This window comes from Laccaria bicolor, genomic scaffold, assembly GCF_000143565.1.
Source record: "Laccaria bicolor S238N-H82 LACBIscaffold_18 genomic scaffold, whole genome shotgun sequence".
Taxonomy (NCBI): domain Eukaryota; kingdom Fungi; phylum Basidiomycota; class Agaricomycetes; order Agaricales; family Hydnangiaceae; genus Laccaria; species Laccaria bicolor.
In genome coordinates, this window is record NW_001889889.1 from 185,153 (window position 1) to 211,847 (window position 26,695).

At 45.8% G+C, this 26,695-nt stretch overlaps 5 protein-coding genes and 1 pseudogene across 6 annotated transcripts; 2 read left to right on the top strand and 4 right to left on the bottom strand.

The window, feature by feature from the left end:
* Nucleotides 1–399: 399 nt before the first annotated feature.
* On the bottom strand, nucleotides 400–1,929 carry LACBIDRAFT_251065 (uncharacterized protein; the record flags this gene model as incomplete). Its single annotated transcript, XM_001882850.1, has 10 exons — nucleotides 400–607; nucleotides 773–881; nucleotides 936–943; nucleotides 1,003–1,034; nucleotides 1,091–1,107; nucleotides 1,167–1,266; nucleotides 1,321–1,435; nucleotides 1,498–1,581; nucleotides 1,645–1,812; nucleotides 1,865–1,929. Coding segments are annotated over 10 exons (906 nt in total), but the record flags the coding sequence as incomplete, so codon positions are not given.
* Nucleotides 1,930–2,697: 768 nt separating this feature from the next.
* LACBIDRAFT_328717 (uncharacterized protein) lies at nucleotides 2,698–3,801 on the bottom strand (the record flags this gene model as incomplete). Its single annotated transcript, XM_001882851.1, has 3 exons — nucleotides 2,698–3,056; nucleotides 3,106–3,609; nucleotides 3,660–3,801. 3 exons carry the CDS (start codon nucleotides 3,799–3,801, stop codon nucleotides 2,698–2,700), a joined length of 1,005 nt encoding a protein of 334 aa, XP_001882886.1.
* Nucleotides 3,802–4,811: 1,010 nt separating this feature from the next.
* On the bottom strand, nucleotides 4,812–6,383 carry LACBIDRAFT_299974 (uncharacterized protein; the record flags this gene model as incomplete). The annotated part of the gene is made up of 2 exons (XM_001882852.1): nucleotides 4,812–5,995; nucleotides 6,053–6,383. 2 exons carry the CDS (start codon nucleotides 6,381–6,383, stop codon nucleotides 4,812–4,814), a joined length of 1,515 nt encoding a protein of 504 aa, XP_001882887.1.
* Nucleotides 6,384–7,192: 809 nt separating this feature from the next.
* LACBIDRAFT_185290 (uncharacterized protein) lies at nucleotides 7,193–9,567 on the bottom strand (the record flags this gene model as incomplete). The annotated part of the gene is made up of 10 exons (XM_001882853.1): nucleotides 9,508–9,567; nucleotides 9,366–9,459; nucleotides 9,232–9,314; nucleotides 9,036–9,177; nucleotides 8,827–8,980; nucleotides 8,505–8,729; nucleotides 8,306–8,453; nucleotides 7,518–7,674; nucleotides 7,326–7,416; nucleotides 7,193–7,276 (listed from the first exon to the last, which is right to left on the bottom strand). Exons 1-10 carry the CDS (start codon nucleotides 9,557–9,559, stop codon nucleotides 7,193–7,195), a joined length of 1,230 nt encoding a protein of 409 aa, XP_001882888.1. The 5' UTR covers nucleotides 9,560–9,567.
* Nucleotides 9,568–9,708: 141 nt separating this feature from the next.
* On the top strand, nucleotides 9,709–11,384 carry LACBIDRAFT_299976 (uncharacterized protein; the record flags this gene model as incomplete). The annotated part of the gene is made up of 7 exons (XM_001882733.1): nucleotides 9,709–9,841; nucleotides 9,897–10,111; nucleotides 10,186–10,331; nucleotides 10,457–10,676; nucleotides 10,727–10,835; nucleotides 10,890–11,061; nucleotides 11,213–11,384. 7 exons carry the CDS (start codon nucleotides 9,709–9,711, stop codon nucleotides 11,382–11,384), a joined length of 1,167 nt encoding a protein of 388 aa, XP_001882768.1.
* A 9,514-nt stretch (nucleotides 11,385–20,898) lies between these two features.
* Nucleotides 20,899–21,784, top strand: LACBIDRAFT_236480 (annotated as a pseudogene; the record flags this gene model as incomplete). The annotated part of the gene is made up of 4 exons: nucleotides 20,899–21,084; nucleotides 21,143–21,251; nucleotides 21,299–21,470; nucleotides 21,613–21,784. Coding segments are annotated over 4 exons (639 nt in total), but the record flags the coding sequence as incomplete, so codon positions are not given.
* Nucleotides 21,785–26,695: the final 4,911 nt, after the last annotated feature.

Genomic DNA, 26,695 nt, shown 5'->3' on the forward strand with positions numbered 1-26,695 from the left:
ACTTGTCTTGCGTTCCCTGCCCCCCGCCTCCGCCACCGCCTTCTCCAACATCTCTCTCCCACTCTCATCCTCAGCAAGCTTCGCCATCGCCGGACCCATGACCTGCAAGGCAAGAATAGCCACACGTTCATCCGCTGGGAACATCCTTTTCGACGTACCGTGGTCCTCCTCGGTCTCATGCCCTCGAACATGATCAGCATAATCATCCCCGTCCTCCTCTTCCAGTTGCAAGGTCTCATAGGCGCTTTCGGTCGAATTAACACCTTTCTTGCGCTTCCTGCCCTCCCCCTTGGCCTTCACCACCTTCTTCGGCTTGCCTGCGCCACTCTCACCCTCAGCAAGCTTCACGCTCTCCCGAATCATAGCCTCCAAAGCATGCCTAGACGCATCCTCGTCCACTGCTGATCCACCTTCCTCCAGTTTCTTCGATGGACCCTGGCCTTCCTCTAGATTTCCCGACGAGCCAGAAAGCTTCATGAGTACCTCGATCTCCTTGCCCCACACCTCCGCTGGCTTCTCGAAGCTGGGTGTTTCGAGGATCAAGGGGATGTTTTGGACGCGTGGGTCGTTGAGGATGTGTTGGAATGCTGGAATGCCTAGATGTCCGCTTGGTGGTAGAATAAGTACTTTTGTTATGGGAGTAGGTGTAGAAGTAAGAAGAGAGGTTTGGATCGGGAGTCGGCTGAGTTGAATTTCGTTCCACCGGTCAAAAGAGGAAGTTGGAGAATGGGCAGGAACTTCAAACAAAGAAAAGAAAGAAGTCGTTACTCACAGCCCGATATTCTCATGCCTATCACGTTTGGAGTTGAATTCGGTTTTGGAATCGTTGAGGTGCATTCCGCGTAAGTAGGACAGGCCGACTTGGCTATCGAACTTGGTTACTGTTTAGTTTGAAGCCTTGTCAGTCATTTGTACGGGGCGAGCAGAAGACCTACATGTTGACCTTAAAAAAAAAGACGGGTCAATCGGGTGCGAAGTCGGAGGTGTGTAACGGGTCCTTACTCCCAGCCTTCTTTCGTTCGGATGTCGTATCCCTGTACGAACCACGTCAGAGTGTCGGAGATGTTAATGAAGAACAAGGAACACGCACTGCAGCGAATGAATGACCTGTTGAGAGAAGGATCTGAGAATTATCATGAAATCGGACGGTCTGAATGGGAACGTACAGGTGTCAAGACATACTCCGACCCTAGTTTTATCTTCTACCCGTTCAATGATGCCAGCGAGATGAGCAAAGTCGCCTCCGATGATGTTCCCAGCACCTGCCTGTATTACGGTCTAGCATCAATGTCGAAAAGAAAGGAAATACTCAATGTCTACCATGTTCTCCAGAACAGTGGTTACAAAGGCGGTTTCTTTGTGGGCTTGGTTGATGCATTCCGCAATAAGTGAGAGGGATTCGTCGGTGGAGCAATCACCGACAGTGGACCCAGGGCTGAGGAACAGAAAATCGCGTCATTGGGGGAGTACTGTGCGGCGTTGATGGGAGGGTCATACTGGAAATTGTACAGCGTCAATCCAAGCTGTTCACACCGCTTCAAATCATCAAGAAAGCAATCATACGACTTCTTCCTCTTGTCACTGTAGAGCACACCTCGAATCAGCTAGCACTCGAAGGGGGTGACAACGCAAAACAGAACTTACGCGTCTGGGTTCCCCAGATTTATTAGGTAGCTGCCATGTGGCAACACGACGTTGGGACTATACCCATATTCCTTCATACGTTTCTTGAATGAAGCTATAGATTCCTCTGACAAGGGTGGTGATGTCCACTTTCGCTGCGATTTGATGAACAGCGCAAAAGCGTTGGCGCTGGCAAGTTGAAGGTCAGTCCTAGGCAGATGAAGGACACACGACCACGTACCCAATAGCACGGGCGTTCACAATTGCATTCTCAACCCCACCGACAGCAGACACATGGGCCCCGACTTTCCAGGGACTCTCGACGCGGGTGAGAAACGTATCAGGATCAGGTAGTTTCGTCTTGGTCTTGCGTTTCGCCTTGACTTTGGGCTCTTCTGAGACGTCTTCTGATGTGTAAAATGAGTGCTAAAATCGTTTGAAGAGGGTCCTGACATACCTGGGACTGCCTTTGATTTGTTCTTGCCGAGTCTGACCTTCTTCAATGGTGGTTCGGATATTTTGTCATCGGCGGCCTTAGCGCTGGGTCTTCGCGTTGAAACCATGATAGGTTGCGTCCGGCTGAAGATATTGATGATATTGATACTTCCAATGCGAGGCCGGAACCGCAGCATGGAGGCAGTCACCAAGGTAGCTGTTTGGTTTTATTATGTCGCATCTTTCTCATCTTTCTCTCAAGTCTTGCCCAAAACTCAAGGCTTTGCTCACCGGGAGTACATACTCTGTCATTTTATGTTGATTTTATGCTGCTAATTTTTTTCTGGAAATGAAGAAAGAGGTAGGCACAGGCCTGCCCATTCCGTTCAGGAGATGAAGTTGGACGTGCACATGTGCTTATCTGGTTTGATGCCGACGAGGGCTGTGATCATTTACATGTAGATGGATGATAAACGGGCAGACGAGGTAGTCAATCCGGCAATGAGACCGGGTCAACACGGACTCCGGAGAAAACCTGCAAACGACCAATTGGAGATTATCGCAAGAAAGGTACAAGTATAAAACAGTCCATGTCCGAGTCTCTGGGCATTGTCATGTACTCTGTCGCCCCGCCCCAGTTCAAGACTCCTGACCTCGATATGCAGGGGGTGGTTCCAGCACGGGAATCGGAGGAAGGGGCATCGCCGTTGTATCCACTGGCGCATGTCCATGGACAACGGAATCGCCTTGTGAGCTTGGGTGTGTCGTGTTTGAGGGATCCGTGCTCATATGTGGGGACGTGGATGAAGAATGCGTCTGCGGGGAGGTAGGGGATATACCGGCTGATTTTGAGTCGAGAATGGGACTGGTAAAACCAGTGTGTCGAGCGAGAGAAGACTGCGATGCCGCTGCGTTAACGATCGGTCCCGCTCCATTAATTTGTGTCGTTTGATCATTTAAATTGAAAGGAGTGATTGATTGTCCAAGACGTGCCCATGCTAAATTGAGGGTTAGTTGACGAATTAAAAATGACGGATTAAATCTCACAAGTTGGAGTGGCGGTGGTTTCCGAGTCTGTGGTAGGGGCATTGGGCTTTCGACGCCGACAGTTGAAGTAAATCAACAAAGCTATGAGAACCACCAGCAAACCAGCTGCTATCGACCCGACGATGGTTCCTACGGGGGCGCTCTTCGCAGAGCTCGCCGCGGGCGAGGTTGCCGCGGCTGAGTGGGACACAGAAGATGTAGTACTGACTGTTTTCGATATTGAACTCCCACTTGAACCCGATACCGTGACGGGGACATTGACGGATGCATTGTAATCAATGCGATCGAGCTGATACTCAACGCTTGTTCCTTCATTCGTAATCACGAGCGTATGCAGCCCATCCGTCAGCAGTGGAGAGAGGAAGAAAAGATCGGCGTAGACCGCGTCTGTCTGTGACGCGATGGAGACGTTGACTGGGACCCCCGAATCGATGGCGTATTGCGATTGTGTGGCTGCCGTGGAGGGACCCGCTGGAAGTGTTCCATAAACCGCAACACCGGTTCCTAGAAATACGTAAAGCGTGAACCTCGCGCTTCAAGAGAGATTGGCGTACCACGAAAACTAAATGTCGCCGTAGCACCGACAGTCGACGTAGAATGAACCGTCCCATTCCATTGTCTGGTAGAACCCTGGAGAAGAGCCCATCCGGAAGAGTAGCCAATCGAACTGTCCGTGTCGTCGATGGTGGTCGCCATATATAAAGGAGTGAGATTGCCCGAGGTTTGCGGGAGTGGTGGTGTAGAGAGAGAAGGATCACCGCCGTTCGACAGTGGGAAGGCAACGTCCCAAAGGAATTATTTAGCCCTATTTTTACGATGAGCCTTCATGGCAGTGGGAAAGCATGCGCTCACAGTCTATCACCATGCAGACCGGATCTTTCGGTGATCTGATGGCGACAAAGTGAATCAATCCTGCATGCGATGAGTATCAAGAGCAAATCAAAAGCCTTGTGGTAGTTTGTAGTGTCAAAGCAGGATCGGTTTCGCAGTAATGCCAGCACTTTTCATGAATTAGTCCTCTGTGTCTGGGCTCGGGCAGACTTGTAGGCAATAATGCTGACTTGCCTGTCAGATATTTGAATTTCGTCAGCTAAATGGACCCAAGAGGGATGGGGAACTTCGGCGTACAGAGTTTGTGCCTGACCGGGCCAACGACGTTCGGCTTCTGAAGCTTCTGGCCAATTGCAACTTATGGTCCTCGTGATTCACAGCAGAGGATTGCAGAGAGGTGAACGACTATGAGAGGTACCATCGCCACCATTCAGCAAAAACTTGAATTACGGGTTTTGAGGGTGGATTATTCAACGTTCAACCAGGTTCAACCATGACGTTCATATGTGGTGGCGCAAAGCCAAGATGTTTGTTGTGCTTGTGTTGTGCGAAATCTTGGCGAAAACATCGCAAAATTCAAGTATTTGGTAAGTATTTTGAACCTGGAAATTTGAAAAGTCTGTTAGATAAGTTTCGCTCCTAGACCGCCCTATGTTGTTATTTTTTCCTCTTGTTGTCCCGCCTGTATGATTTTGTCTACTCTCAGACATATTTTTTCCGATACGTTTTCTTGACAGACTCGAGTTTTCGTTCATAGCCTGAATTAGGTGATCTCCTTCTCTAACCAATCTCCTACCAAAAAGTACATCAAGTGATACATTAATTGAGCCAACTACAAACGAAAAAAGGTCTAGGAAAAGGTACAAGAAAGTACGTTAAACATGAGGAAAGAACAGTACCCACTGAACCGTCTCTAGCGCACTTGGCGGAAGGTTTCGAAGACTGATACACGCCTCTACAAGTAAATATATCCGAGCAGGAATATAAAGAAGAATACCAATTGGCGCAATTAATCGGAAAACATGCAGAATCACATTCCACACCTTATTCGCAAAGCCAACTCTAAAAAAAACATGCCCATGGAACAAGATACCCAAAAATGGGGGAAAGACCGCAATGAAGGTGGACGTGGCCCTCCAGAGGAGTTTCTCTGAAACGGTAGGGAATTGGAAAAACCATCCTATACAGTGCATGGCACCAAAGATGGTTCCAGTGAGGGCCGTGATCAGGTGGGAGTGATCAACTTCCTCGTACGCCATGGGGAGAGCGTAGAAGGTGGGCGCGCGCGTTTTGCCACGTGCCACGTCGTCTATGTGTCTAGCCAGACTGACGCTGTCAATGAGTACATGGATCCCGTCGTGTAGAGATTGAGGTCCGCCAAGCAATATTTTCATCAGTATCTTCTTCATTTCAAGACCTGTTCCCGGGGTATCACGAGGGGTGTCGCGAGTGGATGAGGATCGTCGAACACCGGGTTCAGTTGTAGAATTTGGTGTAGGGGGAAGCTGCAGCACGGGTGGGTACTTAATGGGTTGCGTGGAAGGGGCGGTGATTTCTGTTGGACCCCCCTTGGTCTGGGTAATGCTCCTCCTTTTCTCGACGATGGGCGGATTATCAGGCTCCGACGAAACTGCAGAGGAAGGTTCGTCTGCATTCTCTTGAGGATGAACCTGCACAGTGGTCGCCTTGATATAGACGGGAACAGGACACCGTACGTCCAACGGTTTGTTCCACCAAAAGAAATACATCAGGCCATTGAGTGTGGCGAACGCCAGAGTAACGAGCTCCATCTCTGTGACCACCAGCTGCTGTGAGGCGCGCGCAATGCATTGGGCTATGAACCAGGAGGTCTGAAGCACGACAAGGCCCTTGCCGAGAGGGTCCCCCTTGCTTCGGTCGTCGATCTCCGCCTCCGTGATTTTCGGAAAATCAATCTGATCCCCCGCATACAATTCCTCGAGCCATTCCAGGGATAAAATGCCTTTTGGTTCTCCCCCATCGAACAGCACGAATCCTCCCATCTGGATGAAGAACCCATGGGTTTTAGTCCAGCCAAACTCTAGCCACGCGCGTCATGTCAGCAGAGAGACGAGATGAGGTAGAAAACAATACTCACCTCGGTACTTCTTCTCCACCTTCCGCGCTCCAACCCACTGCCTCATCGCCCATAGCATCACTATCTCTGGCGCTATCAGGGACCAGAACATTACCCTCAACCTCCTACGCGCAGTCCTCACCCATGACTCTCCTGGACCAGTCATGTTGGGATGGACGGAAATCCAAGTGCATGCGAATATCGTGGTTAGGCAGCTCCAAACTATGTCGGGTATCGTCCGCTCGTTTCCGTTCGTTGGCACCTGGTCCCTGCGGCCGTTCGATGCATGGATGGGAAGAGCGTTGCTAAGGTTCCGAAGGAGATAGGTTGCAGCCCAAAGCAACAACATCATTCGAGAAGTGTCCGGAACCAGGTCCTTTGTGCGAGGTTAGCTCCACAGCTTACAGCAAATTGCCAATACCTACTCAGCCGGAGTCACCTTGAATGCGTTGGACGTGAACGATGAACGTTGAACGTTGGGCGCTTACATATGCGGGGATTGACAAAGCTTGTCGCCGTTCATCACGATCTACCCAAGCCACGAGGCAGTAAGTAAGTAATCTCGTCCACGTCAGATTCCTGCGTCGCCGCCGATAGAATTTCTAAGTAGAATGCCTTTGCTGAATTCAGTGAAATGCGGTTAGTGCTGGAAGCAAACTGGAGGAAATTCGAAATTTTGGCAAGGTCCTGACTGCTGGGAAATGCAGTGTCGCATGCCTCAGAGTGGTATATAGATGACTTTGTCGTTATGCTAAAAATAAGAGAAACAAGGCGCATAAGTAAGCTCAAGTTGAAGTGTGAATGCCCCAAGCTGGTTGCTTTCAAAAAAAAAAAAAAATTCAACAGACGTGGGATCGCTGGAAGCAGGATTTGAACCTACGCGGTGAAACACCAAGTGATATTGAGTAATTCAAATCACTCGCCTTAACGACTCGGCCATTCCAGCTTGTTATGAAAGTGCTCCAGGTAACAGCCACAAACCTCTTTACCATGCCCAAGAGCGAGTTGACTTTTCACGCCGACGTTTTGAATTGAACGTTCAACCACTGCCATTATCAACAAACAACAAAAACTACATTAACAACCCCAACCTAACTCTACGCAATCTTGACAGTCTGCAAAGCAATCAATATCAGAACCCCCATCCACACACAAGATAGATCAGAGCCACCCCACCTTTGCATAAAGCGACTGCACGACCTTTGTCACCTGCTCAATCGTATCTATCGCCGCTCCGTACGTGTTCTACATCACGTCGGTCAGCAAGTTTAAGGACGGGGAGGATGAGACTCACATCCGCCTCGGGCTGATCAAACACCAAAAGGCACCCTCGTCCCTGGTCCAGAACTCCATGAAAGACTTTGTCTAGTATCATCTGCGAAAGCCTATCACGGTCGTCAGCAAAAGTTCGAAAGCAAGCAAGTAAAAGAGGAAGAGGAAGCGACGACCACAACCTCCAACCCCAAAAAAGAGCCCAAACACCCACTTAACCTCAACACCCCTCCTCTCCTGCCCTACACACTCAGCAACGTAATCCAACTCGATAATCGAGTAAGGCTCCACGATGCGCAGGAGGTTCTGTTCGAGGAGGGTGTCGTAGAGTGCTGCGAGGTGCGAGCGGATAGTTGGGTCTGATGAGAGTTCTGTAGGGAAAGCAAAAGCAAGGGGGTGAGCGAGTGTTCCGTGGAGGGTAGAGGAGGGAGAGAGGAGGGAGAGAGGAAGAGGAAGAGGAAAGGGAGGAGAGGAGGAGGCAAGAAAGGCGCTTGAAGGAAAGTGCGAAGCAGGATGGTGGTTTATGGGACGGGAAAAAGCAAGGGGCTGCATGGTATGAGAGCAAGAGAAAGAAGGGAGGGTTGGGGGCAAGAAAGTAAAGGACGCGAAAGAAGTATTAGGTTGATGGAAATCGAAAGGTGGAGGGAGGGACGCGGAGGGAAGGGTGGAGGTAAGGTAGGAAAGCTGGGAGAAAGGCGGGGCTGCGGGAAGAGCAAGGGAAGACGCGAGGAAAAGAAGGGAGAAGGGGGGCATACAAGCAGGGAGAGAAGGGCGGACAAAAGAGAGGGAAAAAAAGGGGGGGTGGGGGCAGAATGAGAACGAAGTGAAGCGGGCAAAGGGTAGCGGAAGAAGTGGCAGCTAGGGAGGGAGGACGGCAGGGAGGGGGAGTAAGAAAACGAGAGAAGCGAAGGGGTCTATGAGGTCAAAGGGGAGTGAAACAAGAGAGGTGGAAAAAGGACGGAAAGGGAAAGGGTAAGAGGAAGACAGGCAAAACGAACTCACCATCCTTATAATCCCTCAAAGCCTTCTCAAAAGCGCCCAAATTCCTCTCCTGATGCGCCCGCGCAATAGCACGCATACTCTCGACATCTCTCAGCTGCGCATATTTCGCAGCCAACTTTATGCTCAGCAGCGAGTTCACGTCTTCCGGCTATCCAAGCGTCAGCGTCTTTCCCAAACACAAACAAGGAAGAAGACAGACCAGGTTCAACATAACCTTACACAACAACATATACTTCAACGCGCCCAACGCTCGTTCCTCTCCTTGGGCACTCAAATTCTCAAAAGACTCGAAGAAATACGAGTAGGCTGTTGTGTAATCTTTGTCTTCGGCGTGTAGGACGCCTGATTGGAGGTCGAGGGATGCTTGGAGGGTGGGTGGGCAGTAGATTGATGCTGCGGCTGTTCGGGCGGATGTTAGTGCTGCCTACAAAGGGGGGGGGGCGTTAGCGTGTTTTTTTTTTTTTTTTTTTTGGGAGGAGGGATATATGGGGGAAGTGGAAGGGGAGGGAGAAGAAAGATACCTTGGATTTGGCCATGTTGCCTATACCGCGGTAAACACGACTTTCGAGGAGGTGGACTTCTGTGAGGATCATTTTGTCGTCTAGGCGTTTTAGTTCGGTTAGGAGGGTGTCGATTAGGAGTAGGGCGGGTTGGTATTGTTTTGATTCGAGTTGGCTGGTGGGCGTTAGTTAGTTTTGGGACGGATGGCGTATACCCAAGAACGACGTACAGCCCCGCCAACCTAGTCTCCAAACTATGTTTCAGAAAGATCCTTTTCTCAGCTTTAGCCCATGCGATATTATCCGTCAACGTGCGCATTTGGATGGGACGGCTGTTGGGGATTGAGGAGAAGAAGTCTAGTAAGGTACGGACTTCCCAAATGTGCATCAGCAACGTAGGATTGAAGTGGAAAGACACGAGCGTACTGAGTTTCGCAGTCTTGGCTTTGGCAGTACTTGACATGAATGCTCTGGATTGAGTGATCACGTCCGCTAGGCCTTGTGCGTTTCTTTGCGCATCTCATTAGCCTCATCAAGACAAGACAAGAAAGAGTGCGTACTTTTGGTCTCGGTACAGTTCTCCGAGCTTGACTAGGGCCGTCTCCTGTTCTCGTAAATGACGAGATTGGTCTTCGGGGTCATCATTTGGGATCGCTATTCGTTCGTGTTAGTCTGTGTCATGGATAGAAGGTGGGGACGAACAGGTATTCGATAAGATCTGCTTATACAGACTCTCCGCCTCTTGCGGGTTCATCTTCTCAGCTTGTAACAGTAATTCTGAAGTCGGCGTCGTCATGTTGAGAATGAAAGGAAAGCTGACGCGTCGTCATCGTGGGAAAAACGAATTTGATCAAGATGTGACGCGTCTCCCCATCTCTCACCACTCTAAATTCAACAACGACGATGGCAGATGAAATAGTACTCCCAATCCCAAACCTCAACCTCCCCCAATGCCTCTTCCTCCTCTCATCGCCAACACAAACACACCATCACGAAAAAGCGCGTAAAGAGTTGTTGGACGGTATCAAAGCTGACCGTGAGCTCTTTCATTCCTTCCTTCTCTTCAACCCAATCCCAACCCAAAAAAATAGAAATGGCGCCGTACCTCAAACAAATCACCTCCCTCCCCTCATCTCCACTCCACCAACTCGACCCATCCATCCTCTCATCCTTGGAAAAAGCAAACGAGGAAGAATTAGCAAAGTTAGATGCAAGACTCGCAGAAGCTGAGAAGACGGAGGGGGAGAGCGAGATTAGCGATGCTCTCAAGGCCAGGGCGAATTATTTGACTAGGATTGGGGATAAAGTTCGTCCGTTTCTTCCTTCTTCCTTTTCCCTTGGGCCTTTGCGTGACATGGCGTTAACTAACAACCTCAACAGGACGCATCAACAAAAGCGCAACTCCTAGCCCTCGAAAAAACACCAGGCCTAGGCTCACGCATCGACATCGTCCTCACCATCGTCAGGATCGGCTTCTTCTTTGGCGATCATGCACTTATCACGCAGCATTTACAAAAGGCTGAGGGGTGCGTTGTCCTCTTCTTCCCTTCCTTCTTCCCCTTCCATCCTCTCCCTTTTTTTTTTCTTTCCTCGTCCCTCTTGTTCCTTCTTTTCCTCGTCCCACCTCGTTGCTCGCTTACCCCTCCCACAGCCTAATAGACCAAGGAGGCGACTGGGACAGACGCAACCGCCTAAAAGTCTACCAAGCCCTCCACCTCTTATCCATCCGCTCCTTCAAACGCGCAGCCTCACTCTTCCTAGACGCACTCTCAACATTCACAGCTACCGAATTATTGAGCTATAATGATTTCGTGGGGTATACGGTTATTGCGGGGGGGTTGACGCTGGGACGGGTTGAGTTGAAGAAAAAGGTGGGGGGTTTCTTTCGCTCCGAGATACGCTCTGGGCTGACACCCGACAGTTGATAACGGCATCAGAAGTCACTCAAGTCCTTCCGGACCTCCCCATCCTAGGCGACCTCATCAACAGTCTATACGACTGTCACTATGACAAGTTCTTCATCGCTCTTGGTTCGTCTGCCCTTCTTCCCTTCTTCCCTCTTACTCACCACGCCCACCCAACAGCAACACTCGAACAAACACACCTCCTCCCCTCACGCATCCTCTCCCCACACGCACGGTACTACGTCCGCGAAATGCGGATCCTAGCATACGCTCAACTGTTGGAAAGTTATCGGTCGCTGACGCTTGAGAGTTTGGCGCTGGCTTTTGGTGTTGGGGTTGAGTTTGTTGATAGGTACGCGCTTCTCTCTGCTTTTCCTACGTTTTTCTCCCTTCTTTCTTCTTCCTCCCTACGTTTCTTCTCCTCCCTACAATCCCTCCCTTCTCTCCCTCCCCTCTTCCTCCCTCTATTTTCTCGCTAAAAACTAACGAGAAAAACCAAATAGCGAACTATCCCGCTTCATAGCCCTCTCCAGACTACACGCATCCATCGACAAAGTCCACGGAATCGTAGAAACTACACGGCCCTCTCTAAAGAATGCGCAGTATGAGAAAGTGGTGAAGATGGGTGATGTGCTGTTGAATGATGTGCAGCGGTTGAGTAAGGTTTTGTATTAGCTTCTTACTACGAGTCTTTTTTGAGGGGGGGAATGAATTAGTTTGTGCGTGAAGATCTGGCTAGAGAGTGAGATGTGAAAGACCTAGGAAAGTCGGGTATAGTGTACGGTGCTACTAGTATGTCTGCTTCTAGCTAACTTGCAAGTGTAGCTCGGATGGATTCATGGGTTCGACTCCCCATTGCCCGTTTCTGATTGTAGTTCATGAATTTTTTTAAAATTATCAGTGGTGAGCGGAGGATAGATATGAATTTTAAATTGCGGGTGGTACCGGTTTTCTAGCTATCTATAAGGAATCAGGTAACACTTGAAATTCCTTGGGGACTTCCAAATCTAAAGATTCGACACTGTGCTTCCCCGGGCCTTCAAGCCATAGGGACCCACTCCGTAAGCTGAAAAAAGAGCGGGTAGTCTAGCTACTAAGTACATGATGGTCAACACATCCCGCCGGATAGTATAGTATCCAAGAAGTGTTTGGGTTCGATTCCCAGTGCCCGTTTCAACACATTGTGCAACACAATTCATATGATTTTTTTTTTTGCTATGCCCAATATCGAGGATTGATCCTTCGACCGCATTGCATACTGCAAGTTGTATACATTCATAAATTCAGGTATGGTGTGAGGGTCAACACGTCCTGATTAGCACCAGAGTGAAAGGGTTCGATTCCCAATGCCTGTCTACTGACTGTTCAAATGTGATTCTAAAGTTTTTACTGTGGTGGACAAGCAGTGGAAATTGTTTTGCACAAATACTCAATAGATACCTGATTTACTTTACTTACTCAAAGTGTCCTGAGAAATATATAAGGTACAACACTACAGTGCTAATGGTGCGAATTGATCTATATCCAGAAATTCAGGTATGGTGTGAGGGACAACACATCCTGGCCCCAAGATTGTACTGGAGTGGAAGGGTTCAATTCCCAATGCCTGTCTACTTGGAGACGTCTACATGAAATTTTTTACTGCAGTGGACATTAGTTTTGACCCTTCCCAAGACTCATTAATCAATAGTGACCTGCATTTACTGTACAAATACGACCAACTCTTCATCGATTTGGGATTTTTTTCTCGCCGAGGTGGCCGAAAAATTTTCTTTTGATTTAAGGCGAATAAAAAAAAATACTTTTTTCCCCGATGTGACGTGTGATGTGAAGACTTGGTCGTATTTGTACAGTACTTACTACAAGTGTCAAGAAATGTATATCAGATACAGTGGTGCTAAATTCTAATGATACAAGGTGGACTGGCACTGACTGCTATGTATGGTCAATTGTGAAGGAAGGATCTGTTTTTATGTTGCATACCTAACCTGAGAAAGGAAAGTCAGGTATAGTGAAGGGTGTACACTAACTCACAATAAAGAATGTCACATGGCATTTTTTTGAAAATATGTCCCCTGCTTGACCAATTCTCCATAATTTTGTTTACCTACAGTATATACAAAACACCCATCATGTGTCTTCTGTCTACTAAAAAAATGAGGGAAGGATCTGAAGTTTTCGAGGTGGAATTGCGGCCTGAGCAGAGATTGAACATTTTACCATGTGCATCAAAGTTGGACACATCATCTAAAGTTGGCACGCATCGAGCGACATCACACATCCACATCATTTAAACTATATTTCCTAAACACTGTCCTTACTATGTCCCCACAAATGACAGCTGCAGAGAAAGCAATCATTTGCACCCTGAAAAAACAAGGCATTTCCCACAATGACATCCGTGCCGCTCTCACAAACCACCACGACATCATGGATCAATGAATCATATGGATTTTTCAACGATACAGTGACAAGGAGAACTATGATGAAGTAGGCCACTCCACTGGGCACCCCCATAAGCTCACACCCTGTGATGCATGTGTTGCTCTTTGACATCTCACAAATTGTGATGCTGCCAATGCTACTGAGCTCTGAAACACCTACTTCCCAGAGGTTTCACTTGAAACTGTCAAAGGAGCTCTTAGAGGGGAAGGCAGGCATGCTTGCATTCGAGCCACAGTCCCATTCGTCACGAAGAAAAACCTAGGTGTGCGAAAGAAGTGGGCAGCAGCCCACCTTCATTGGACAGTCGCCAATTGGAGGGCTGTAAACTTCTCCAATGAGTCCATCTTCCACATTTTTGGATCAGATGGGATACAGTGGTGTTGGAGGAAAGCAGGGGAGAGACTTGATCCCTGATATACAATGAAGGTATTGAAGCATGGGGGTGGAAAGGTGACAATATGGGGGATGATCATGTCTCATGGGGTTGGGAGGATTGTGCGCATTGAAGGGAACCTCAACAAGGAGCTATATTGTGATATATTGCAGGATGATGTCCTGGGAACATACCGTGAACACTGCATGAACCCAGGCTCATTCTACTTTCAGCAGGACAATGATCCAAAGCACACATCCAAGATTGTAAAGGCCTGGTTTCTGGAAAACAATGTAGATCTCCTTGATTGGCCACCCAATAGCCCAGACATCAACATTATTGAAAACCTTTGGGACCACCTGGACCATCAAGTACAAGCATGAAAGCCACTGCCTCGTTCTGCAGAGGAACTGTGGATTGCAATTCAGGAGGAATGGTTTGCAATTGATAAGGCTTTCATAGATAAATTATATGAATCACTCCCAGATCGAGTACATGCTGTGTACAAGGCACATGGTGGTAATACAGAATACTAGTTACCTTGGTTTGTAAACTTGTTATGCTCTGGCAACCTGAGGTTTTTTGTCGTTGGTCCGATTTTGGGATTACCAAATTTGGTGACTGTCACAAATAATCATGGCTTTACCTTCAACCTTGAGCACAACCAACCTCTTTACATTATCAGGTATATACATGGGGTCCTGTAGATAATGTATAGACTATAATGAATGTTAATTCATAAGAATCAAGCACAAAATTTAAGGTTTTAGCTGTGACATGGGGATGTGACATTCTTTATTGTGAGTTAGTGTATGTCTCTGCTTCTAAATTGCAAGCATGCTCAGATTGTGGGTTCAACTCCCATTGCCTGTGTTACAATTGAAAACAATTTTTTTAATATGAATGGTGAGGCACCGGTGAGCATAGATATGGATTTGTCAGGATGTGCAGCATCCCAACAAATGCAAACTTATCTATGGGTTGGACAAATGCAAGCTTCCAACAAGTGTTTGGGTTCGATTGCCAGTGCCCATTTAGTCAGTCCAATAACACTTAAGCTTGGTGGCATTACAGAGGCGGAATGGGACATTAAGTAGCCAAAAATCAGAAGTCGGGTGCCTTTTGCGCCTGACTCCGACATATTTCCACTTGAGGTATGGCTATTAGTCCTATTAAGAAGAAAAAGAAAAATTGATGAGTTTGTGTAGTGAAGGATGTGAGGAGCAAGGGGGAAAGTGTAGGAACATGCAGGATAAAAATCTTTAAAAATACAACTTGTCCAATAATAAAGTAGTCAATGTCCATATTCAAGATGGCGTAGGGTAGAGGGTGGAGGGGAGTCTGTTGGTAATAGTCTGTTGATAAAGTAGATAAGAAAAGTCTATGAAAAGAAAAATAAAAAGGAATAGTCTGCTCTCCAAAGCGTGGAGAAATGTTGTTTGGAATCACCTGGTCTGTCCGAAAAGGAGTGCTTGAATGAGCACAGGGTTCTTTCAAACATAGATCTTGAAGGCGTCAGAGGCCCATCTTCTGATGGCTTGAATTATTGACTGCGGCACGCCGTTTTCTGCTAGGGATGTGGCTACTCCAGCTTGAAGTGACTGACCAGTGGTGTCGGAGTCAAAGAAACGACGCAAACATCATATGAAGAATGAGCAAGTTGGGACAGTACCCTGGCTAGTGAGCCACAAGGGTGAACTAAATGGGAATTTTGCATTGCAGGCTTGTAGATATGTTAAAAATCTTTTGTGGGGGTCAAACTTGTGCAGGTTTTTGCGTACGATAATGGTGTTCCCTTCATAAAACCTGTTGGCCTTATGTCCAGGCAGGAAGAACTTGTAGGACTTGTCATCGGTGTGTACTGAGCTGCATTTTGTGACTTTTCTAGGGTTGCGGAGTTCTGGATCGTCAGGGTAGGTCATTTCACCTAGTCAAAACAACGCGAAGAATCCAGTTAATAGCTGAGCAAGGAAAAGGATGTCATCGTAGTCTGTGGACGATGAGAGTTTGTCGATGACGGTTCTGAGGTCCTCGATGGTTAAAGCTCGCCTGCGTGAGGTGGGTACAGCTCGCATTCTCTTGCAACCCTGCAATGTATGATGTACCAGAGTGGAGTTGCAAGAGGAGCAGACGTCAGGGAAGTATGGTTCCAATTGATGGCATATTCCTGACAGGTACGTTCCCACTGAATCAGGCTTGATGTGGTGACACATATAAATGGTGAATAGGCTGAGAGTATCAGGAGTTGGGTTGAGGAGGTAGTTGTGCATCTTTATGAAATTTAAGTATGAGTTGAGGGCTGATCCATAGTTTTTCCAGGTGGAATTGTCCACAGCTTGTCTGAGGGCAATGGTGCACTCATGTATGAGCCGCTCCTGTGTCCAAACCTCCCTGATGGGTTGTCTGGACTGGACATTTGATGAAATCATTTTTGGGTGGCCCCCAGCGTCAATCGAGGGGGTATAAAAGGGGTTATAGTGATACCAGGCACATACTGTCATGCGAGAGTAAAGTTGTTCCATGATATTGCATCAGCGACATAGTTAAGTTCACCTGCAATATGGAGTACACGGAGGTGGAGGCTTCCATTAATCAGGGCGTCAGCAGCACTGATTAGAATATTGTTGTAATGAGGAAGGCACCAGAGGGTATTGAAGATCGCAACTGTGTTATCATTATCTGTATAGATTAATATGTGTGACAACGATGGGGGACGTTGCAATTCAATAATGTGGCGGAGTGCGGCCAGTACGCATAGCGCTTCGAAGTAGAAGATTTGCTCTTCATCTAGTCCATCAGGGACAGGAGAGTAGAAACCGATGCACGTGTCAGGCCACCAAAATCCCATGCCTTCTAGACAGGCATCGCAATATATTGTAAAATCGGTGGATGAGGCGTCCCACCAAATTTGCTGGATCAGCCAAATCCCTGAATCCTGTTCAAGGTGGCTGACTGCCCAGGCCAAGTCGGCATGTACAGAGTTGTTAATTCTGACAGACCTGTCTGGGGCATTCTTGCCGCTTATTTTTGCATAGAAATGGTTGAGAGCTGGTCTGAGGAGGGGGAAGATGTTGAAACTCCAGTTCATCCAACCCGCTAGATGCTGCCATTCCCTCAATGAGAAGCGGTGACGGTTGGTTATGAAGTCTGTAATAGCAGTGATTAAATCCTTCAAGCAGTCTGGGGGCATGGACATTGTCAGCACGTTCCCATCGACTTCTATTCCAATGATCGTGAGGACTGATCCGTGGAGTTGTTTCTTTTCCTTGTGGGGTAGGTTGATCTTGTCCCAAAGGCGTAGGATTTTGACTTGGTTTGAGGGCATGAATTTTTGATAGGGTTGATACCAAGTGACATTGGAGGCATGCTCAGGTCCGAAGGAATCATCTGAGTATGTGCCTAGAAGGTCGATGTCGCGTTTTTTCTTTGTGATCCACGATACCAGCGACATGAAGGCAATCCAATTACAGCCGGAGCCGCGGCCACCGAAAGCACAGTTCCTGTCTATGTGTAAGGAACCGTCAATATGATTTGCCTGTTTGATTTGCCAGTAATGGTGAACTGGCAATAGCCTGTAGGCTTCGGCGATGTCTGATTTGAAAAGAACATGGGGTGAGTCAGGATCGCGACGATGCATTGAGAGTAGGAATTCCCCAAGATGGTGCAAGTTGTCCAGAGGGTATCCGACGATGTGGTCTCTAGGGATCATGCTATTCAGTGAGTGTTTCCCGGCACTCTGATGGGTAACCATGCACAAGTCAGTTGAGTGAGGTTTGGGAATGGCGAATATGGGCATGCAGTACATTCCCGGTAAGAGATGTTCACCAAATGATTCCGAGAAACACCCCTTGAATATCTTGTGGTCACGTTGGTTGCGTAGAAACTGAGCTTCTTTTGGGTCATCTGGTGGGGGGTAGGACAGGTCCAATGTGTCTGGATACTCTCTGCTATGGGTATCGGCCCATGGCCAGAAACCCTCACGAAGACCGAGGCACATGGAGGCTACAAATGGCTGGTTCGGGTGTGTTTCAAGGAGTCGTTCAAAGCGGTCAACGTTGATGGGGGTTACTATGTCAAAAAGTCGCGGGTTTTCTGTGATAGTCTTCATCACAATAGGATTCGATAGCTCTGAGTCTGGGATGGGTGGTAAGGGAGTCGCTGTCTCTGACCAGTCAGCTGATGATTTTGAAAAATAATCATCACCCTCCCAAATGTTATGACAGAGATACTTAGGTTGAAGATTTTGAGCTAGATCCTTCTTTAAAATCGCAATTTTCTTTTCTGTGACCAGTACGTTTGCATTTCTTGCAAGCATGTCTGAATTGACAATCTTTGGCTGAGTTTCTGCATCCATTAACAGAATTGAACTGGTGGCATAGCTCAGTTTTGGCAGCTGTCCTGGATGTGAGTCACTTAGACATGAGGTGAGAGTTGTCAGATTCAACCCCATCTGGCATGACAATGGCTGAGAAGAATCTGGAAAAACAGTGAGTGTCGGTGAGGAGAGCATTTTGTCCACCCCCGATTTCGTTTCTGATTGCGATATTGTACAGGATGATTTTCCAATGTGAAGACTGGACTCTGGCTGAGAAATGGCCTTTGATGTATTCACCATATTCCTGGAGTTCTTGCTCTTGATGAGGGAAGGTGAATTTAATCACTTTAATGGTCGCATTCCAGGCGCTGGTCCATTCGCCGCTCGTTTGGACCCTCTTGGAAGGTTCAGATCGACCGAGGGAGATTTCAGTAGATCCCACATGTCCAATGTTCTCTTTAGGAGCGGATATATGGTGCAGCGATGAGAGCACGGCATCAAGGTTGACTGCCTGTCCTTTGACAATGTTGTCCCATTCTGAGGTAGGGAATCCGAGAGGTGCAGTCCTAGAGTTTTGGATCCATTGCTTAATTGCTTTAGGGTCTTGAGCGAATAAGGCAAGGATTCTGTGTGATTCTTCGCATTCCTTGTTCCCGGTTCGTCTCTCTTCTTCTTCTCGAGAGAACCAGGGCATTTGAGATTCAAAAACTCTGTGCTTTCTGTTAGATTGCACTCCTTCAGCATCGGAGTTGTGAGCATCGTCATTGGTGTCAATGAAGTCTCTGGAAAGGGGTCTCTTAGACCTTCTGGATTCACCGCTGATGTGGGATATAAGCTCATCAATTTCTGCATCACGCTGTTGATCCCCAACATGAGTGGCTTGAGTGTCTGGCCTGGCAGAAGGTAGTAATCCTCGTTGGACTTGCTGTCCTCTCCTAATCGCTGAAGCAGCGAGGGCCTCAATTTCATTGAGGGTGCGTGAGTAGGATTCAACTGCTGCATCCTTAGTTTTCTCTGGCCTTGTTGTGTTAGAGTCAAGAATATTGATGATCTTTGATAAGGCTTTGAGTTTTGTGATTTCTTTCCTTCAAAAGTTTTCGATGACATTGTCCATGAGGTTGATGCATTCCTGTTCGAAGGGTGTGTCTTCATCTTGTACATCCCCTGCATTCGAGTCGTTGCGTTCTTGACTTGGTAACCACTGTTCATTCAGGTTTGTTCCCATGATGATACCATCAGGTTGCTTGTCTGGAGTCTCTTGAGTAAGGTCGGGATCCCCTGGTTCAGGTAAGGATTGTTCGCCTCCAGGTTGCCCTCCATTCGATCCAATAGTGACGGAGGATCCGTGTCTTCCTCCATTCGCTCCAGGAGCAATGGAGGGCTCATGTCCAGGTTCTGCAGATGCGAAGTAGATGGCATGATCCTCACTCATAGGAGTTAAATTGAGGTACAATGAATACATAGTATTTTATTGACGAAAATGAGAACAGCTTTAACTAGAAGAGGGAGTGAGCTATTGTAACGAGAGCCTTACAAAGTGAAATGGGAATCACACCTAGCTGAGGGAGTGAGATGTTGAAACGAGAGCCTTATGAAAATGGGGTGTTTCATCTCACTCCTCAACTGGTGGTGCGAGTCTAAATTAAGCTGTGATCCAAGTGTAGATCGCAAAGCGTGAATCCAGGCGTGGATTGTAAATCTGCCAGCAGGCAAGTGAGCAGCAGCTCATAGTCATGTGTTGGCGAACATGACAACAGAGTAGTGCATGTGCAACTCAAGCTTTGGACAGCATCCATTGGACTTGAGTAAACATAGTCTAAACTCGACCAATTCCAATTGCTTGCTATCATCTCAATATCAAAAAATTGGATTTACTTATACACATTGTGTACTATTGATATTCATCAGAAATTCAGGTATAGTGTAAGGGCCAACATGTCCTGGTTTGCACTGGAGTGGAAGGGTTCAATTCCCAGTGCCTGGGTCTGAAAGAGGATCTGATTTTTTTTTCTGTGGTGGAGATTAGCTGTCCCTTCCCAAGACTTGCTAGCTACCTCCATTTACTTACTTGGAGTGTCCAGAGAAATATATAGGGTACCAGATTCAAGTTGACATACTATTGGTATACATCCAGAAATTCAGGTATGGTGTGAGGACCAACACTGTGTTCTGGTCCCAAGAGCTTGCACTGGAGTGGAAGGGTTTAATTTCCAATGCCTGTCTGGGGGGTATAATCCAACTCTCTTTCTACTAGTGTGGTTGAAATTAGGCTTTGCAAATACTCAATAGCTACTTGCATCCACTCATTCATTGAAAGTGACCAGAAAAACTTTTGGCAAACAAGTCATTTTCCAGAGACTCTACAGACATAACTGCTCAGTATTTTCAACTGATTCTTTGATGAGCTTATTTGGGGTAACCAGAGATATCTTTTGGCTCTCTTTCCTGTTGGCACATTTTTTTTTTCAGGTGCTAAAATGGCCTTCACACAGGGGAGAACTGGCTATTTGGCCAATGGCCACATGAGTAAGCAAATATTGATTGGAGGCATTAATGCTCTCCCATATTCTTCCTATATGCCTACCATGCACATTTGAAATTTAATTCAAGTAAGCTCCAAAATGCAAACATCATGGAATTTCTAGCCACAGAAAAAATATGCATATTGAAATAGGCCATCATATGTGACTGATTTGTTTATTTAATATGTGACCACAATGTGCCTAATGAGCACATTATGGTCACGTGCTTGATGTACTACTGTGCTAAAGTAAATATGCACACACAAATGCAATCAGCATGGGACTGCTATATTGACATATCAAATAAAATGCTTCCAATGTAATCAGGGGGAAAATTGAAAAGACACAGAAGAACTGTGGCCATCATGCAGGCAAGGGGTATGTTGTGTTGTCTTCCTTCCCCCTCCTCTTCACTCCTGTGCCTTCCTCCTGTTCCCTCTTCTCTCTGTCCTCTCCCTTTTTTCTCTTCCCTCTATTTAGCCGGCTAATGCCTCCCAATGCCTAATAGACCAAGGAGGCAACTGGGACTGCTGAAACTGCCTAAAAGTCTACCAAGCCCTCCACCTCCTATCCATCCGCTCCTTCAAATGTGCAGCCTCCCTCTTCCTAGACGCCTTATCAACATTCACAGCCACTAAATTACTGAGTTATAATGATTTTGTTGGATATACAGTTATTGCAGGGGTATTGACCCTTGGATAAGTCGAGTTGAAGAAAAAGGTGGGTTTGCTACAACAGCTTTTGGTGGGATGGATGTGCTGAATTGAAGATGCAATAGTTGATAACGGCATCAGAAGTAACTCAAGTCCTTCCAGACCTACCCATCCTAGGTGAACTCATTAACAGTCTATATGATTGTCACTATGATAAAATTTTCATTGCTCTCGGTTCATCTCCCTCCCTTTTTTCCTCCTTACTTACCACACTCATGCAGCAACACTTGAACAAACCCATCTCCTCCCCTCATGCATCCTCTCCCTGCACACAAAGTACTATGTCCATGAAATGCAGATCTTAGCATATGCTTAACTATTGGAAAGTTATTGGTCATTGATGCTTGAGAGTTTGGCAGTGGTGTTTGGGGTTGGAGTTGACTTTGTTGATAGGTTCATTTCATTTCATCCTTTTTTCTCCTGCCTTTTCTTCCCCCTTGTTTTCTCCCTCCTCTTGCTCTCACCTTTTCTTTTCTTTTCTTTGTCTTTTGTTTTGTTGAAAAAGATGAATGTACTAACACACATGCACATCCAGTGAACAATCCTGATTCATAGCCCTCTCCTGGCTTCATGTATCCATCAACAAAGTCCACAGAATCGTAGAAACTATGCAGGCCTCTCTAAAGAATGTACAGTATGAGAAAGTGGTCAAGGTGGGTGATGTGCTTTTGAATGATGTGCAGCGGTTGAGTAAGGTTTTGTATTAGCTACTATGATGAAGTTTTTTTTTGAGGGGGGATGAATTAGTTTGACGTGTGCGAATACCTGGATAGTATGAAAGTCAGGTATGGTGTACAGTGTACGGTCTCTGCTTCTGCTTCTGATTTGCAAGCATACCTTGGATTATGGGTTCACCTCCCATTGCCCATTTCCTCATCATAATTCATAATTCTTTTAAAAATTATCACTGGGGAGATAGATATGAATTTTAAATTGCAGATGTTACCAGTTTTCTAGCTATCTATAAGGAATCAGGTACCATTGAATTTCCTTGGGGACTTCTCAATCTAAGGATTCAACCCAGGGCACATGCTTCGAGCTATAGGGACCCACTCCATAAGCTGGAGGAGAGCAGGTAGTCTACACAACTACATGCTGGTCAACACATCCTGGATAGCATAGTATCCAAGAAATGTTTGGCTTTGATTCCCAGTGCCTCTTTCACAGTGGTCGGCTGTATGATTTTTTCTTTCTTTTTTGGCAATGATGATACTTCAACTGGATTGCATACTACAAGTTGTACCAGAAACCATTGAGAAATTCGGGTATGGTGTGACTTGAAAATGGCTACCATGTCCTAATTTGCACCAGAGTGAAAGGGTTTAATTCCAAATGCCCATCCTATTTTGTCCGCTGGTTAACCTTTTCATTTTTACTGCAGGGAAAATTCTGACTATGCCAAGACTCCATTTACTTACTTAGCCCACTGTGTCCTGAGAAATATATAGCATACAACAGTGCTAATAGTACTAATTGGTCTGTATCCAGAAATTCAGGTATGGTGTGAGGGCCAACATGTCCTGGCCCTGAGAGCTTGCACAGGAGTGGAAGGGTTCAATTCCTAATGCCTGTATGCTATCTGACTCAGAATCCTCAATTCTATTTTTACTGCAGTGGAAATCAGGCTTTGCAAATACTCAATAGCTACATATGTACTTGCATTTACTCATTTATTAAAAGTGACCAGAAAAAATGTACAGTGGTGCTAATGATGCAAGGTGGTCTTGCACTGGCCATTATGTATGTATGGACCAAAGGAAGGATCTATTTTTTTTTGTTGCATGCCCAACCTATGAAAGGAAAGTCAGGTATGGTGCACTGTGTATGTCTCTGCTTCTAAATTGCAAGTGTTCTTGGATTCATGGGTTCGACTCCCATTGACTGTTTCTGGCTATAAAGCATGAAACTTTTTTAATTATCAGTGGGGAGGATATAGCTTTTGTGGGGGTTTCCACTGACTAGAGAGCTATATGGAATTGTATGCTGAATTTCCTTGGGGACTTCTAAGTCTATGGGTTTGACACTCACTGCTTTACAGTGCTGTCACATAGGGAACCACTTCACATTTCACAAGAAAGTTGATTTTGGTGAAGGAAAGTCCTTGAAATTGGGTAGTCTAGCTACATGATGGTCAACACCAAGTCAACACATCCTTGACAGATATCATTGAAAGTTCAATGTAAGAAGTGTTTGATTTTGATTCCCAGTGCCTGTTTCATTGAGTCTAGTCACTTATCAATGTTTTTGCTATGCCCAGAATCAAGAAATTGTTCTTACTTATTGTACTATTGATATGAGTTTAGGAATCTGGGTATGGTGTAACTTGAAGGGCAAATACATCCTGCCCCCAAAAGCTTGCACTGGAGTGAAAGGGTTCAATCCCCACTGCCTGTCTGAATGGAATGATTCCTGTATGATCCATCTTTTTACCATGGTGGAAATCAGGCTTTGCAAATACTCAATAGCTACTTACATACTTGCATTTACTCATTTATTGAAAGTGACCAGGAAAAATGTACAGCAGTGCTGATGGTGTGAGGTGAACTGGCGCTACCCGCTATGTTTGGTTCAAAGGAAGGATCTGTTTTTTTTGTTGCATACCTAACCTATGAAAGAAAAGTTAGGTATGGTGCACTGTGTATGTCTCTGCTTTTAAATTGCAAGTGTGCTTGAATTCACAGGTTCAACTCCCATTGCCTGTTCCAAGTTCATTTAAGAGGTCAGTAATTTTTGATTATAAGTGGTGGGGATATGAATTTTTTGGAGGGTTTCCAGAAAATCATGTATAGTTACTATGTGGAATGCTTAATTGTCTTGGTACAGAATTGGGTATATATATATAAGTAGATGGTACACTGGATTTCCTTGGGAACCTCAAATCTAAGGATTCAACACTCACCGATTTACTGTGCTGCCTGTGCCTGTCATGGGGAACCACTCTGCATTCCACAAGAAAGTTGATTTTGGTGAAAGCAAGTCCATGAAATTGGGTAGCCTAACTACATAATGGTCAACACATCCTGGACAAATCCAAGAAGTCTTTGGGTTCAATTCCCAATGCCTGTTTCACAGTGGTTGGCCATTTTTTGCTATTCCTAATGTGAAGGAATGACATTTTTACTGGATTGGTATACATCCAAGAATATGGGTATGGTGTGAGGGCCAACAGTGGACATGTCCTTGCACTGGAGTGAAAGGGTTCAATTTCCAATGCCCATCTTTGTATGATAAATGGTGGGTGATTATCCTCCTTTAAATTTTTACCATGGTGGAAATCAGTTTTGACCTCTCCCAAGACTCATTAGCAACCTGCATTTACTTATTTGGAGACTGTGGCTGAGTGTCAAAAGATATATATAAGTTACTATCTAATGGTGTGAGGTAAACCACCAGCTGCTATGTATGGTTGAAAGGAAGGATCTGATTTTTTTTGTTGCATACCTAACCTGTGAAAGGAAAGTCAAGTAGCATATGATAACATCTCTTCTTCTGAATTTGCAGGCATGCTCAGATTTATGGGTTCAACTCCCATTGCCTGTGATGGCCACAGTTCTTCTGTGGCTTTTCAATTTGCCCCTTGATTACATTGGAAGCATTTTATTTGATATGTCAATATAGCAGTCCCATGTTGATTGCATTTGTGTGTGCATATTTACTTTAGCACAGTAGCACATCAAGCATGTGACCATAATGCACTCATTGGGCACATTGTGTTCACATTAAATAAACAAATCAGCCACATATGATGGCCCATTCTGATGGGTATATTTTTTTCTGTGGCTAGGAATTCCATGATATTTGCATTTTGGAGGTTATTTGAATTCAATTTTAAATGTGCATGGTAGGCATATGGGAAGAGTATGGGAGAGCATTAATGTCTCCAATCAACATTTGCTTACTCATGTGCCCATTGGCCAAATAGCCAGTTCTCCTGTGTCAGAACAAAACCTCTGCATAACTATATTTTGATCTCAATGTACTCTTGCAAAGAACAAGAAAATGACCCATGGTCCATTCTTTAAGCACACCACTGTATACAGAATCAGGTAACACTGAATTTCCTTGGGGACTTCAAATCTAAGGATTTGACACTCACCACTTTACTGTGCTGCCCAGGCCTGCCATAGGGGACCACTCCATTAAGCTGAAAGAAGGCTGGTACTCTAGCTAAATGATGGTCAACACATCCTGGACAAATCCAAGAAGTGTTTGGGTTCAATTTCCAGTGCCCATTTCACATTGGTCGGCTGTATAATCTATTTTGGCTATGCCCAATATTGAGGAATGATACTTCTACTGGATTGTGTACTACAAGTTGTATACATGCAGAAATTCAGGTTTAGTGTAACTTGAATGGCCACCATGTCCTAATTAGTAATTTGCACCAGAGTGAGAGAGTTTGATTCCCAATGCCTGTCTGTGTATATGTCATGGGTATCTATCCTCTTTTGAGTTTTTATCATGGTGGAAATTAGCTTTGACCCTTCCCAAGATGGATTTGCTTATTTGAAGTGTGAGAGTGTCCTAAAATATATATATAGGTACAGCAGTGCTCATGGTGTGAATTGGTCTATATCCAGAAATTCAGGTATGGTGCAAGGGACAACACATCCTGGTCCTGAGAGCTTGCACTTGAGTGGAAGGGTTCGATTCCTAATGCCTGTCTATATTGGTGCTGTATATATGGTCAAGCAGTCATGACCATCCTCTTTTGAATTTTTACCACAGTGGAAAGTCACTTTGACTCTTCCCAAGATGTATTTGCTTACTCAGAGTGTCCAGAGAGATATATAAGCTACAGCAGAAGTTGGGTATGATGTACAATGTGCATCTTCTGCTTCTGAATTTGCAAGGATTCTCAGATTCATGGGTTTGACTCCCATGGCCTGTTTTACAGTTGAAGTCATTATAACAATTTTTTCAACATCAATGCCAGTGAGGCACCATTGAGGGTAGATATGGGACATGCAGCATCCCAACAAATGTGAACTTATCTATGAGTTGGACACTCAACACTTTACTGCACATAGGGAACCACTCCATGACCACAAGAAAGTTAATTTTGGCAAAGGAAAGTCCATGAAATCAGGTAGTCTACATGATGGTCAACAGATGATGGACAAATGCAAGTATCCAAGAAGTGTTTGGATTCAATTCCCAGTGCTGGTGGAGATCTTGCAGTTCTTTTTTATGAAAAAATTACATTTACTTATGCCATATGTACAGTTGAGTGCAAAAAGAATGAAGGTTGGTTCATTTTTCTGGTTCTTTCTAAGAATCTATTGTACCTCAAATGTATTTGTGTATTCTTTTACATTATGTAGTTGTGTTACACTTCCCTTGGTATGGACTAATTTCAGTGAAAGCTGGAGCCTTGAGAAGGCTTTTATTCTGGAGGCCATTTTTGGCATCTGAAAAAAAAAATATGCGCTAACTGGAGAGGTAGCCAGAACATACCTCTGGTCAACCTGAATAAGCCTATCAAAGAATTAGTTAAAAATACTGAGTGGTTATGCTTGTAGAGCCTCCAGAAAATGGTCATTTTGTGCTATTTTGGTCATTTTTGGCCTGTTTTAGACAAAACAAGCCATTTTCTAAAGCCTCTACAGACCTAACCG